This window comes from Antennarius striatus, chromosome 17 (genome assembly GCF_040054535.1).
Source record: "Antennarius striatus isolate MH-2024 chromosome 17, ASM4005453v1, whole genome shotgun sequence".
In the NCBI taxonomy this organism is placed as follows: domain Eukaryota; kingdom Metazoa; phylum Chordata; class Actinopteri; order Lophiiformes; family Antennariidae; genus Antennarius; species Antennarius striatus.
In genome coordinates this window covers 16,118,051-16,132,169 of record NC_090792.1, presented here as the reverse complement: position 1 = coordinate 16,132,169, position 14,119 = coordinate 16,118,051, and the positions used below count along the sequence as shown (strand labels likewise).

General features: G+C 40.7%; 3 protein-coding genes across 6 annotated transcripts in view; 1 reads left to right on the top strand and 2 right to left on the bottom strand.

Annotated features, from left to right (window-relative positions):
• Positions 1 to 406: 406 nt before the first annotated feature.
• On the bottom strand, positions 407 to 5,488 carry cdkn3 (cyclin dependent kinase inhibitor 3). Of its 2 annotated transcripts, none has more exons than XM_068339320.1 (8): positions 5,453 to 5,488; positions 4,244 to 4,349; positions 4,059 to 4,114; positions 3,924 to 3,968; positions 2,746 to 2,968; positions 1,943 to 1,974; positions 1,735 to 1,838; positions 407 to 1,384 (listed from the first exon to the last, which is right to left on the bottom strand). In XM_068339320.1, exons 2-8 carry the CDS (start codon positions 4,318 to 4,320, stop codon positions 1,295 to 1,297), a joined length of 627 nt encoding a protein of 208 aa, XP_068195421.1. In that variant the 5' UTR covers positions 4,321 to 4,349; positions 5,453 to 5,488; the 3' UTR covers positions 407 to 1,294. The 2 variants fall into 2 exon arrangements, with proteins under 2 accessions (XP_068195421.1, XP_068195420.1); XM_068339319.1 differs by having other exon boundaries at positions 4,244 to 4,329; positions 5,453 to 5,485.
• A 453-nt stretch (positions 5,489 to 5,941) lies between these two features.
• On the top strand, positions 5,942 to 11,338 carry si:ch211-67f24.7 (uncharacterized). 3 transcript variants are annotated; one of them, XM_068338409.1, is made up of 15 exons: positions 5,942 to 6,113; positions 6,434 to 6,547; positions 6,986 to 7,032; positions 7,207 to 7,371; positions 7,462 to 7,562; positions 7,945 to 8,078; positions 8,369 to 8,489; positions 8,681 to 8,819; positions 8,905 to 9,009; positions 9,085 to 9,174; positions 9,571 to 9,722; positions 9,859 to 9,936; positions 10,025 to 10,661; positions 10,855 to 10,958; positions 11,096 to 11,338. In XM_068338409.1, the coding sequence occupies exons 3-15, from the start codon at positions 6,991 to 6,993 to the stop codon at positions 11,196 to 11,198; spliced, it is 1,971 nt and encodes a 656-aa protein (XP_068194510.1). In that variant the 5' UTR covers positions 5,942 to 6,113; positions 6,434 to 6,547; positions 6,986 to 6,990; the 3' UTR covers positions 11,199 to 11,338. The 3 variants fall into 3 exon arrangements, with proteins under 3 accessions (XP_068194510.1, XP_068194509.1, XP_068194511.1); XM_068338408.1 differs by having other exon boundaries at positions 7,942 to 8,078; XM_068338410.1 differs by lacking the exons at positions 5,942 to 6,113; positions 6,434 to 6,547; positions 6,986 to 7,032 and having other exon boundaries at positions 7,232 to 7,562.
• Positions 11,339 to 11,794: 456 nt separating this feature from the next.
• sos2 (son of sevenless homolog 2 (Drosophila)) overlaps positions 11,795 to 14,119 on the bottom strand; it is a 27,998-nt gene continuing 25,673 nt past the window's right edge. The window contains exon 24 of the mRNA XM_068338407.1: positions 11,795 to 14,037. Coding sequence (XP_068194508.1) covers positions 14,028 to 14,037 — 10 coding nt within the window. The 3' untranslated portion in view covers positions 11,795 to 14,027. The remainder of the gene's footprint in view (positions 14,038 to 14,119) is intronic.

Sequence of the window (14,119 nt, the reverse complement as noted above, 5' to 3'; positions counted from 1 at the left end):
CCTAACATTTAGCTTCCACTGAGGGACAACCTGACATTAATACAGGTAAATAAAATAAAGTAAAATACAGGGGCATTTCCTTTACAGTTTAGTTATTCTTGATTTTACGTTGATTTAAAAAAAAACAATGTTCACACTCAAACTACAGTCAACTTTATTTATAAAGCCCTGATTTTGGGTTGTGACTTGACTACAAGACTAAATATCCAGGGTACTTTTAAAAAAAAAAGTTTTTCTGTGATACAGAAAAGTGATGTTTTTATCACTAATTTGATATTTACATTTAATCATTCTAAGAACTCATGACAACGATTTCTAAGAATTTTTGATTACAGAACTCCATTACTTGTGGTTAATGCATTCCAGGAACCACCCGCAAAAACGAAATTCCGCGATATAGCGGCAAACTATTTTAGTATTTACGGTAATTTAAACATTTACAAACCATCCCCATACTGATATGAAACCGCCTTCCATCTATTACCTTTTCCCCAAATTCTTATAGACTGTTTAAGGGACTGGTGTGTCTCAGACGTGCGCTGCGTTCAGAGACTCACAGAACAAAGCGCACTTCCAGATGCTGTCAGCCAATAGAATGCTTGTATGGTATCACGGGACTACCTACTAAAAATCAGCGTTGTAGTGAAGCCAATCGTGTTGATGTGCGAATCCGCGAGGGATTACTGGATTTCTTTTCTAAAGCTACTCAGTGGTTCCCAACATGTGAAGAACAGGTCTTTAAATCTTAGTTACATTCATGAACCTAGTTCTCCGAGTAGTGTGACTGAGGTGTTCTGTGTCCCAGGTTATGTGGCTTTAATAAGGCAAATTAGTCCATACTTATTTTTCTCAATTGTGTTTCATTTCAATAATAAAATAAGTTACTTGTGGTAAAAATATCTCCAACACCACCACAGAACACATTAGTCTCATGGACAGGTCTGCAGTAACTGAATTAAACAAATCAATTGTCTTAGTTACTTGAAACCAACTCGATTGCTCTTTATTAGAGTTAACATTTATGACAACGTGTATTATAATTACAATAACTATGCTAAAAAAGAACAACACCATTAAAGCTCTGAGTGACAACCCAGCAGAATTTCCCCATAAACTCTTTGATTCTACTATAGTGAGAATGCAAACCGCAATATATTATTGACATCTTTTAAAGTGCAGAAAATACATTATATCACACAAAATCAGAAAAGAACTGCTAAAAAAAGTGATGCCAATAACAGTTTGAAGCAATCAGTAAATTTCCCGTCTTATAATTTGAAGAGAAGATCGGTCATCATCGAGACACCGAGCGCTCTGTAGGCCCCTCTCTGGTCTCCTGGTAGGCTGTTACCTTATCCCGAAACTCATGAAGGAAGTTATATTGCTACGGAAGAGGAAATTAAGTTGTAATTGAACATGTCTGTTGATGAAATATAGAAACATACAGTGAAAGTCTTGATTCTGTGAGAATGAAGAGCAGTCAAGGACTTCAAAATACAGCAGAACCTTGAGATACAAGTATAATCTGTTTACTACACGAAAGAACGCGATCGGACGTCAGCTGATCCATCCATCAACTAGCGGTGATGTCCCGAAGCATGGCTCGTATCCTGGATTTTGCTCGTATATAGACTCTCAAATAACTCATATGTCGATCAGCTCATATCTCAAACTCCTATTGTAGACTGTAAATTATTCTACAGTCTGATAAAAACAGATGATTAATAAACTCACCTTCACCGTTTGTATCGCTCCTCCTCCTCGGTATTGCCTGAGGATTTCCATTGCCTTGTTTGGCGTCAATGTTACAGAGAGTTGAAGCAGCAGACAGGCAGCGACTGAATGGAAGGACATACAACATGGACGAATGAAGCAAACAGTGAAATAAACTGATTAAAGTGGATTTATGAGTGTCAAAATAGAAGAAGTTAAATATTCTTACTTAATCCAGATCGTCCTAGGCCTCCATAACAGCTGGAGGTGGAGGAGAAAAGGTGCACAAAACAATCAGAGGTGAAAGAACAGAGTTTGTTTTATAGATGACCTAAAGTTCAATAGAAAAGTCTTGATGGTGCAATGTAATATAAAAAATACAATATAGATTTATCCATGGCTGTGCACAGTCTGTTTAACAGGGAAAGGATTTCATAGCGGATATGATGGAACAGATATTCACTACGTTTACATTCAAGTCCAACCTTTTTTTTCTAAGTGTTGTGAGCAGCTTCATCATTCCCTCATGAGGATTAAAGAGCGTCTCGGGGGGGCTTTCAGTAGATTTGACAGCAGATACTACATGACCTGGTTGCCCTGGAAACACACCTTTCACTACTCTGGGGTCTCATTTACAAAATGCATGAAAATGCTGACTATTGCTTTTAAACATTCTGGAGATGAATGCAGATTAGCAGATCAGTAAATCACAGTCCACCTGGTAAGTATGTGCACCTGCCTCACATTCCACTTTCAAGTTAAATTATATTTCAAAACCATACTAAATAAAACTACATAATGCTCAAGAGAAGTCTGAGAAAAATGGTGCAACGCTGCTGCTCAAAATGTCTTTGACAGCTTGCAAATCCGGTTTAGATCAGTGTTAACTGCCAGGAAAAATAAACCATAAACATTTCATGTAACAGGCTGTGTTCTGCTAAAGTGTTTATAGTCACAACTGAAATCCACTTGTGAATGTGAAACACTTGACTGTGTGTTTGTGAATGTCAGTGTGACCAACAGCTGACTCACTGGATCACAGTCCTGCGGTTGTTTTTGAGGCTGGCCTGCAGCTCATCCAGGATCTGGCAGCATTGCTCCAGCTCAGGAACGTCTCCGTCTGGGAAGGGCATGTGATGAACCGTGAATCCCGACTGCTGGTAGACGTCCAACAGGGAGGGAACCCGGTATTTGTAGAGTTCTCCTCTGGTGCAGAAAACAAACACATCCTGCACCCCCTGGCTCTGGAGCTCCTCTGGTCACAACAAACGACAACAACAACAAAATTTATATTCGTAAACCCATGTTTTTAGGGATGCAGGAATGTTTGATATTTACTGGTGATCAGTGAGTGTGGAGAGAAACATAAGGTTTAACTGCAAAAAGTATAATTGAATTTTTGTTTTCAGGAAGAAAGGTTGACTTTCTTTTTCTTCAATCATCAACCAGAATATTAATCTAGGACTATTAGGCAAATTTTCAAGCAATTTAGCGATTTAAATTTCACAATTAGTCACTGGTGAAGCTATGTATTCAATGACATAATGTCTCATATTAAATTTAGCATCGATAAACTATAGTTAAGGGAGGGTTTTTTTTAATCTCAACAATTTTAGCCTCATCATTTATCTTCATTAGCCATTCAGTAAGTGGTTCTTGAAATGATATTTAAATATATTTTTGTCGGTGTAATTGTTGGCTAGTAAGTAGTATGTGGATTTTTAATTCTCTACCTACATTTTAACACAGTTGACTAAATTAATCTTTTCTGTGGAGAGCTTTAAGATCAAAACCATTGAGGGCTTTGTTTTACACCTGCATCCCATTTTCTATTACGGGTGAGTTTATTCATGTCTAAACCAATAAATACATGAACAAATAAATTTAATTACATGTGAGGATTTGCAGGTATTCTTTTAAATCATGTTGTTACTCCCAAAATATGTCACCAATATGCCTAAACCTTGTCGATGTATAGGCATACTTTCATAGCATAGAATGTTTTGGGTTGGATTCATTCATCACATGTTAAGAATAGCCCTGTGGATGTGCTGGCGACACATCTGGGGTGTACCCTGCCTCTCGCCCTTAGGCAGCTGGTATAAGCTCCATTAGACCTGGGACCGGCGAGGTGGATAAGCAGCTGCAGATGATTACGATTGTCTCATCTACAAGAATATGAATGATGTTAAGAATAAAGGTTAACTTACCAACATCTCTTTCTAGATTCCTGCGGACATCTTTGTATCTGCAACCTGAAGTCAGATGACATTTTTACCATTATTACCACAACACAATAAATAAATACCAAGCTCATGTATGTACCGTATATAATGATGAAATACCTGGTAGCGCACATATCCCAAGAAACTGTGAGCACTCCACTATGGATAGAGGCAACCTGAAACCCAACCACATATACAGTAGAAGACAGTACAATAGTGACTGGTATGTGTTTTACATTTCACATTTTAAAAAAACTTTTTGAGTATCAACAAACCACAAAAGGAATAGAACAGGTGGACTTTACCAGCAGATTTGGAGGGGAGTCAGCTGCTCCTCAACCTCCTCTTCCTCAGATGAGGAGTCAAACTCACTCGTCCGCATGGTTTTAGACTGTTCAGAAAGACAGAAGTCTAGTAGAAAGTCAAAGAATAATAATGCATGGGATTTACTGCACACAAGTCAATTAGTATGCAAATTAGCAAATAGTCAAATGTACAGTAAAAACTGAGACTTGTGCAAAGTCTAAAAAAAGGTACAGCTTTTACTTCTACTAAGTAATATTTAATAGAATGATTTTGCAACTAGACATCAGCTAATCAAACAGACAGCAACAATAGTTCATGACACAATGGTAGGTACAGGAAAACCAGGTGAAATGTTCAGTAGACCCCAGTGTCCATTAACAGCACTTGTGCAACCTCAGGTGTCTCTGACGTCCACGTCTTTGTTGACCATTTCCTGACCCTTGAATTTAGACACAGCTTATATAGCACTCCTGAACCGTTGAACAGGATAATCAACTACCGGAGGTCTGCAAAGGCTCAACTCATTATTTTCAATGATTTTAACATTTAAAAAAATTTATCAATCTATTCCCACATCCTGCATTTTTGCTTTACTGCCTTTTATTTGCAATTTCATTTTTTTCCTACTGCCTCGTTTTATTTATTTACCATGTTCTTGTTGTATTATTCGATTTATTGTTATGTCATTTAAGTTTAATACTCCTGTTAAATGGTGCGTAACTTCCTAAATAAAATTACAAATAGTCTTTACACTTTAAAGTGGATATATTGAATAATAATTAACAGATATTCATATATTTGTGTGTTGTGGTCGGTCCTTTATGGAGGCTAACATGAGGCTAACGTGAGAGGGCTAAAGCCCTAACCTGTACAACCATGCTAGCTTATACCTGGCCTGACTGCATTACCTAAGTGACATTAAAAAAAATAAGATTAAGATAAAATATACAACTTTACTTTACTAGACTTAATCTATTTACAATTTAAACAAGATTTGACGTTACTGCCGTTTTTTGTTTTTTTAATTTGTCGGGAAATACATTTGAGACAGTTGGCATTAACGCTGTCAGTTCGAAAATGAAGAACATTTGCATTCAAGTTTCATGCAGAAATATCACAAAAGGAAATAGAGTTGTGTGGTGTCGTAAAAATGCATATATGTTGAAAAAAAAGAGCTGGTTTTAGTTGTAGTTTTTCTGAATTCTCACCGATAGCGTCCGCCTGTCCACTGTTTTGACAGTTCCGTCAGCCGCTGCAACAATTTAAAATCTCAACAGCCAATCAGTACACGGATCGTGTTTAACCACGCCCATCCTCAAAACAACGTATCTGTGTGTGCGTTCGATTAGAGCACACTGAGAGCCGCACGGGCGGAGACAAGGTGACGACGGAATTTTCTTCAACTCGGACATAAAATATTTACTAATGATGAGGGTTATTGTTGTCTCTATTAACCGACAATAATCAGATACAACCATAAAAATAAGATACCAGAAATCTGACTAATTTTTACAATTTTACACACATTAAAATAAGGTTTATTGCAAGTCAAATATTTTTATAAATCTATATAATGATACCTATGCAGATGTTAATGAGAGTGGTAAAAAAAAACAGCAATAAGTGAAACAAAATCTAAACAGAAATGCTTAAACATAACTCATGCAATGCATATTTGACCTGACTTTTTTTTTTTTTTAATCACAGTGCCGCTCATTCCGCGTCATGCAGGACATCTGCTTTTGCACAGCGCGAATCCGCAGCCTTCAAACGTGTTTCCGCAAGAAAGAAATCACTGGAGATGTCCAATGTTTTTCTTTTTATCTTTTTAATTGCACGGAGAAGCAGTTGTGAAGCGCTTTAACCGAGGTGAGTACACTGTAATAGTCTTTGTGTTTCCGGTGGGGTTTTTTTTTTTAAATTTTGTTTGCTGGGATTTTACATCTACATTTACTATAAAGTATTAAACCATTCAGAGTGGCATGGTCTGACATTAAAAATACAATGAAACCGATTTTTATTTTTATATTTTGATTACAAAAATTGTGATTCAATACAATGAGGGTGAGGCTTTTAAAAAATATTTTTTCATGTGGTGCAATTGCAGTTGAAAACACTAAATTATTGCATGATACATTTTCAACTTTTTGTTTGTTTGCTTGTTTTTGCTGATCTGTATCTGTCAGCAGACTGAAAAAGAGGACTCTTGGCTCTGCAACCATTTCCTCAGCAGTGCTGAGCTCTTTGGCTGCTCACCACTTCCTCAACAGAGGGACTGCTGGCAGGGGCAACACCTACAGCAGGTACCAGAAAAAAATAAAACAAGAATACTTGAATGTAAATGAATTTGTTTAAGAAAGTCATTTGAGCTCTTTCTTAAGCTTTGATTTAAAGGTTGAAAGAAAACACTTTTTTTTTTTGCTCTTTAAACTGTAATTACACAAGTAAATCATAATGCTGCTGTTGAATTTTTTATTTGTCTTTCAGTATTTCATTGTGCATTTAGGTGGAAGATTAAACATTCATTTTTGCTGGGTTTTACCTATGTTCTTTATAACTACGGTGTAAATCCACCTATTGTCTGATCTGTAAATGGACGGTCCCTTTTTCTTTGCGTTGTAGACAAAACAAAGATTTTATATTTCTGCACAAAATATTATGCAGGTAATTGTTGCTCCAACGTTTGTGCACATCAGCACATGACTGTTTGCAAATAGGCTTGTTTGTGTCTCTTCCTTTAGAAGTCATGAAGCCTCAGGAGGTCGAGCTTGTTGCTGAAATCTCCAAGGTATTTTGCTCTTTCCCTCATCAGCCTCCACAGTTTATAAAGACACAGTTCATTTAGATATAAAAGCTCTGAACATTCAAGAAAGTTGGAAACAAGTATTAAATAATCTCCTTCTGCATCAAAGTGTGTGTTATTTTATTTGTGTTGTATTAATGAAACCTGTTGTCCTGACAGTTACAATGCATGGTGTCGGAGCTGAAGACGGGTTTCACCAGCGCTCTGCTGGAACTTAGTCAGATCCAACATGGAGACGCGTACCTGAGGGAGGAGATGGAGGACAACAGGAGGAGCTGCCAGAAGAAAGCGTTACGTCTGGAGGCTCTGGTGGAATCGTTGAGGGTGGAAAAAGTTCATCTTAAAATACACATAATGATTATAACACAAGCACATTAGACTTCTTAATGACTTCAATGTGATGTCATCCAACAGGAAGAACTTGCGGTGATGCAATTTCAGATCATGCAGCTGTACGGTGACAGACAGAGACCTCAGCAGGTTGGAAAGAGTTCCACGTCCAAACAGAGAGAAGGGTAAATTTAAAAAAGCCATTAGAGATGATTTAGCTCTAACAGGAACAGTCAGGAAATAGTTTCCACATCAAAAGCACAAAAAAGCTTCTAATAAATGTACAGAAACAAAGCATCAGTTACTTTAAAATATAATATCATTACGTTTTATTGGCATGAAATATAATTATTTACAGTTTATCTTAAAGAAATTAAACATTCTTATATTTAAAGAGGATCCAGGGTCACTCTTGACAGGTTTGTTCCATAGTTTGGGCTAAACTATAAAAATAATCCCACCGTGGAAAATACAAGAGATGTAAGTTATTTGCTTGAATGGATGTTCACAAACTTCAAATATTTACTCTTGAAGAAGATGAGTAATGTTTCCACCGCTATCCAGCAGCGAGCCAGCAGAAGCAGCCGGTGAGCAAACTCAGGGTGGTTGTCCGACTGCTGCAGCAGCCTGTCCATCCAGAGGAAAACTGCTCCTCCACTGCTTCCTGCAGGGCCTCAAAGCCGGCCTGAGCGAAGGCACAGGTGAGCAGGTTGTCCTTTTTACAACTGATCGCACCATTTTCACTAAATAAATGATCAATATATCAACTTGACCCGTGACAAACAAGAAAAAAAAATCAATGCTTCACATGTTGCTTGAAACACAGACGATTTCAGTCTAAGGTAAGCCACAGAGTCCTATTGTAGGACCATTAATATTCACATTATCTTATAAATTCAGCTGTAAACACTCTGTTATACACAAAGATCTACTTCTTCTCACAGGATGGATGTCTGTCTGTGTAGCTTTATTGATGTTTACTTTCATGCAGATGCACGGCATCAGGTGGCGATGCAGCTTCTGCATTCTGAGTGGGAGTACGTGTCCACCTTAAACCAGCTGTACGATAAATACAAGATGCCAGGAGCTCACCAGGTGACCGTAGAACCACAGTAAGTGCTAAACAGCTTTTACGATTATGTCCTTTATCCTTTGTATTGAGAAAATTTGTAAATTCTATATTGTAGACAGAAAAACTGAAATGCAGACAGGTCTTTGTGAGTAATATATTAGTCGCAACAATTATGATGTTTAGTCCTGTGCAACATGTGTTTACATCAAGTAAAAAATCCTTGTGATGTAGGCAGACGTATCTGACGTATGTGGAGCAGCTGCTGCAGCGACATCTGCTCTTCAGAAACACCCTACAGGAGCGATTATCAGCAGAGCATTGGAAATCTCTGGTGGGAGACATCCTGGTGCAGCTTATTGGCCAAAATGATGTAAGTCGTGAGTCTTAGTTTTACATTTTTGTGATTAAACTTCACTCCACGGGAACTCCTGGTGGTCTCCATTTGCATTGTCCAGAGAGGATTTTCAGATGTGTACCTCGGATACACGACCAGCCTGGCGTCGCTGCTGTCACTGGAGTTCGACAGGATGAATCATCCCAAGAAAAGTCACCACACACAGGTATGTCAGAGGACACGGATTTACCTCATTCAGTAAAAGCACATGCCTACGGATGTTGTTTTGTCTGTTAAACAGGACGGCCAGGTGGAGAAAGAGGAAATAAAACTGCTCTCCCTGCTGTTGGCGCCCGTTTCTCGCATACACAGCTACCTGAGTCACATTCAGGTGGGTCACCAGTCTCTCTGAAGACAGTTATTAACCAGATCTGACAGAAGGCGGGGGCCACTTCAAGCTGTGACAGGGGCAGGGGTGAAGGAAATGACTTCATCACATTTACTCCACTGAAGGGGTGACCATGAAGATGCCTTTGTTACTGTTAGGATAGTCTGGAGGACGCATAATCTCAGTCTGTCCACTAGAGGGCGATCATTGTGTTTTGTCCACAAGGATAACAATTGAAAGGGAATTTCCATTTTCTTAAGGTTTTATCTACTATAGACGCATCAAACAGGGGACTTGTACTAATTCAAACATGGGGGTGATCCCACTAAATAGAAAAGCTGTAAATTCACTTCCAAACAATCACTGGATTATTTAATCCATGTTTGTTTTCCCCTCCAGAATCTGTTGCAATGGACCGGCAAAGATCATCCTGACTGCAGCCTCCTGTTGGGAACTGAACGGGCGCTGAGGAGCATTTTGTCCCGCTGTCATGAGATCCTGGAGGAGGACGTCCAGTGGGGGGAGAAAGAAGGAGACGGAACCGGACAAAGGTCAGGGCATCTTGAGGAAGATTACCTGATTCACAAACTTCAATATAAAAAGGTTGCTTGTCTGATTATGTAGAGGTGTGTGTATTCACTAGATTCAGGTACTGAGATGTGTATTATGTGTTTGCCCGAACGACAGCTGCTCTGATGTCATGCCTGGTGGATCTTCTGTCACCTGTTGCAAACAGGATGTAGAACCCAAAGCTGCTGCTCAGAGGTTAGTATCACCTGGAAGGTCTAGAATGAGATGGACAATAGATTTTCTCTCCCAGTTGATGAGGGTCCTCTCCTCTCTATCCTTGCAGAGACAACCAGCCGGCTGTCGGCCTCACTAATGGACAAAGCAGCCATCACCAAATGCGTCTGGAGTGTTGGTCCTGCAGCCCGGTGAGGAGGAAGACCCACCTGAACAGGCCGCCTTGTGGTTGTGGGCACGCCTGCTGTTCCCTCCTCACTTCAGAACCTCCAGGATGGGGGGACAACAGCGACTCGGGTCAAGGCACCTTCAGCCAACCCACTGGGAGAGGCACCAACGAACCGGAGGCGCCTCATACCCATCACGGACTTGAGAACAGCGATTCCGACCCGGATGACACGTCGGCTTTCGACTACTCCTCCGTGACCTCCTGCAGCCCTGATGGAACCCTTTGCAGGGAGATGATGGATGAAGAGGAGGACAGCCAGGTGCCGGTGCTGCTGAAGCCCTCATCCAGCCAGCAGCGGCAGACAGAGACGCCCAGAGAGAAGACTGTGTGTCTGAGGTGGCAGATTCCCAGACAGACCCCTCACCCCCCCGTTAGAAGCCCCGCAGGGCGGCTGGAGGGGCCGATGCCGTGTCTCGTCAGCTCCTATGGGAAGAGGCTGGTCAGCGTCAGGAAGGGGTCGCCGCCTCTACATCCCAAAAGCGCCTTCAGGCCGATCTGGGACGATCCGTCCAAACAGGTAGATCTGTTCTATCCACACTGGTTGTTCTGACTGGACTTATTTTGTTCCAGAATGCTTTCTATGCTCAGGAAAACTCAATTCCAAAGCTAGGAGAAAGTTTTTCATTACTTTCGATACACCTCTGATGAGTTATTTTATATTTATTGAGGATTTTATTCAGGACGTATCTCTACATGACTTCATGCTGCAGGTTGATTCAGCTCCAGAGAGAGACAACAGACCAGGATTCGTCCCAATCCAAACTCCAGCGAGGCAAAGCTTTCAGAATTTCAACCTGCTCAGAGAGAATCTGAGGTAAGAACCAATTCAGATGTCAGAAATGCACAAACTGCTTGCACAAAATCTGAAAACACTCTTCCATTGTCAGCATCAGTCCACATATCATCACAAAAAACTAGATGAATAAACTTTCCCGTGTTGCGTCTCTTCAGATCGGGCCTCTTTCAGCAGCGAGAAAACCACGTGGCAGCCGTGAGCAGTGGAGGATTGTGGGAGGACAGCGAGGACAGCGAGGGCCCCTGCAGCACGGTTTGACCTCCCCAGAGAGGAGAGGAGCGTCAGGGAAAATCTGCACACTAAACTTTTAAATTAAAACCATTTGACGGATAAGTTTTCTCAAAAGGCTGCAACGGTCAAGCAAATGCATGATAATAAAATAAAATGTGGACCTTTTGTGGAATAAATTGTGTATTTAATTTGATGTCTTGTGCACTTTCAGGAAAATTGGTATAGATTTATTGACGATTATAAATCAGATAGATTAGTGAGATGTGACGTGCTGGACAGGGACAATAAGCCTGTTGTCACCCATTTCAGCTACTTCGTCAGCAGGATTATGCAAAAACAACTGGATATGTTTCCCCCAATATTAGTGTGAAAATGGTTTATTTTATTACTTTCTCCAAGAAACCAATTCCTACGAAAGGCTAGAGGCTGAGGAATGGACGAGGCAAGCAGAGTTATGAATTCTATTGTAGTTACAGCTGCACATTAAGATAAAGACAAAAACCAAAAGTGATTTTTATCTTAAATTTTTGGCAGAAACAAACCGTAATTCCCAAAATGTCAGAAACCCCCCCCCCCCCGAACATTTACAGTTTGCGTGAGAATAAAAGAACAAAACTAGAGCAAGGAGTAGTTCAGTACAAAATAAGACTGGGTGATTTATTAATCTCATCAAGACCATTAATACAAAGCTGTTAAAAGGCCACATACCATCAAACAAACCCACTGCTGGATCAAGATGTTTCACTGTCACTGGAGGAAAACCAGTCTTGTTGTGTCTGGGATGGGGGGGGGGGGTTTACAAGTAGAACAATTTGGCTTAATTCACCCCAACAATAATGACGTGGGACATGGACAAAACTTTAGTCAAATTCAATCCCCCATCGGTCCGTTTTCATCTTTAGTTTTAATCATCCGTAGAGGAGGAGGGTTCTGTCTATTTTCTGAAATTTTATTTATTTATTTTTGTTGCTGAAATCCAGCTCATCCTCAGGCATTTCTGTCTTCATGGTAATAAAAGTGAGGCAGTGGACTGTTTTACTGCCCTGATCCACATAGAAAGCGAGTTGAACAGTTGCATAGGACCATTGCATCTCTAAACATGACCCAAGACAACTGCGGCTCTTCAACAGTACAGCCTAAAGTGCACAAAGTGTGTTTCTCAGGGGGAAGGACAAAAAAAAAAGAAAAAGAAAAACATCCAATTCTTTCTTGATTCAACTCCTGCAGCTGAACAGAGGTCTGCATTTATTCATCTGCAACTCTAATCTCTCGCTAATGAGTGTTAGCATTAAAAACATCTTTCAATAGGAGAAAAAGGCAATTAGTAGGACGTACAAAGTGAAGCACAACCTTTAGCAAGTGCCTGGCATTAAACTGAACATTTCTTTTCATTGCTTGAGGGGTAGGGAAGAAAACATGGCTTTCCTCAGTTAATACTTCCAGTGTTTCTACTGGAGATTGTCTGTTAGTGACAGTGATCTGTTTTTTCTTGTTTTGTATTTATAGTTAGTTGGTTTTTTTTATCCGACTGTAGCAGCATTGGATTGTTAGGCATTATTCGACTGAACAGATGCGGATGACGGTACAATACAACAGGGAGAGAGTCACTTTATACAAATTATTTAGTTAGTGTATACATGTTATATATATACACAGTATCCACAAACATGTACAATTTCATCGTGTATAGCTTTGTTCTAAACATTACATAGGCAACTTTATTTTTTATTTTTTTTAGCATTTTTTTAGACACCTTTTGCTTATTTCTGTAGAGTAGAAAACAAAATAAAAGGCACATCTGAGCGTGATGCATGTATTATTTCAGTCTGTCCAAAATGTTTTCAAGCAGAAATAACAAGAGATACTGAAGAAGTTTCTCCTTTTCGTAGGTCGGGTTTTTTTTCTTTTCGAAATTTCTCCGCCAGGGGGAGCTGTTGCGAGTTTTCGGCGCTGGGTTTTAACGCCGCTGAAGAGGTCGTGAGGGCTTTCTTGGAGAAGAGCACAGTGTGGAAACAGCGGTGCATGTCCGTCCGTCAGGGGATCGGTTAAGACACCGTCCGTCTTCTCGTCCGAGTCCTGTTTCGTATCGTGGCAGAAGTTCCTTCGGCGCGAACCGCCAAAGGCATTATTCTCCAAATCTGCCCCCCGAGCTCGATGTGCAAATGGAGTGTTCCCTCTCGCCACCGTCCCGTCTGAAGGCAGAGAGGACTGGAGCCTGGGGTCAGAGGTCACCGCTGTTGGATGTTTAAAGGCAAAGGTTTTGTGGCTGCAGAGGGTCTTCAGACAACAGTCAGTTTGTCTTTACAGTCACAGTGTACAGTTGAGATACAAGGTGTGGGTGGGTTGGATTCGGGGTGTTGGTGGGGGGCTCAGTGTCACCTCTTTTATGCATTTCTTTTTAACGTCACATTTTGTTTTAAAAAGAAAATCCCTTATCCCCCTGCATAAAATAAGACTTTGGCAAAAGTTCGTAGGAAAAACCGGCCGATGGATTTCGTCGCCGCAGAGCGAAGCGGAGGATGGAGAAGGAGAGGTCGTCAATGCCCAAAGAAACCAAGAATGACAGGTGAGGCTACATAGTCCTCCTTACCGAGGCATCGCCCCTCCCTGGCTCACATCTCACCCCCCCCCCCTGGCGGGGAGTGAGATGCGGGGACAAGCGTAAGGTGAGTGAGTGTGAAGGGGTGAGAACTTTAATCGGGAGCTGACGGGTCCTGCTCCGTGCAGAACAAACAAACACTCAAACTCCGTGTTTATTGGCTGGCACTCCTGGTGTGGTTTTCTCATTGGCACAGTGGGTTCATGATGAAGGCGGAGCTACTGATCTCCTGAGAGGCACAGCTGGGGTGGGCGGAGTTACAAGTGTCTGTGGAGCAGTGAGTCCTCTGATCAGTAGCTTTCTTAGTCTGAATTTCACCTCGAGGTGTTTAACAAAAAAAAAAAAAAGG

Excerpts from the sequence above, each read along its gene's own strand:
- si:ch211-67f24.7 (XM_068338408.1), top strand. The coding sequence starts at position 6,991 with ATGAAGCCTCAGGAGGTCGAGCTTGTTGCTGAAATCTCCAAG. Across the intron at positions 7,372-7,461 it reads CTCTGGTGGAATCGTTGAGG|GAAGAACTTGCGGTGATGCA; the intron begins GTGGAAAAAGTT and ends GTCATCCAACAG. Across the intron at positions 8,820-8,904 it reads AGCTTATTGGCCAAAATGAT|AGAGGATTTTCAGATGTGTA; the intron begins GTAAGTCGTGAG and ends TGCATTGTCCAG.
- cdkn3 (XM_068339320.1), bottom strand. The coding sequence starts at position 4,320 with ATGCGGACGAGTGAGTTTGACTCCTCATCTGAGGAAGAGGAGGTTGAG. Across the intron at positions 4,115-4,243 it reads ACTCCCCTCCAAATCTGCTG|GTTGCCTCTATCCATAGTGG; the intron begins GTAAAGTCCACC and ends GTTGGGTTTCAG. Across the intron at positions 2,969-3,923 it reads GAATCTAGAAAGAGATGTTG|AGGAGCTCCAGAGCCAGGGG; the intron begins GTAAGTTAACCT and ends TGTTGTGACCAG.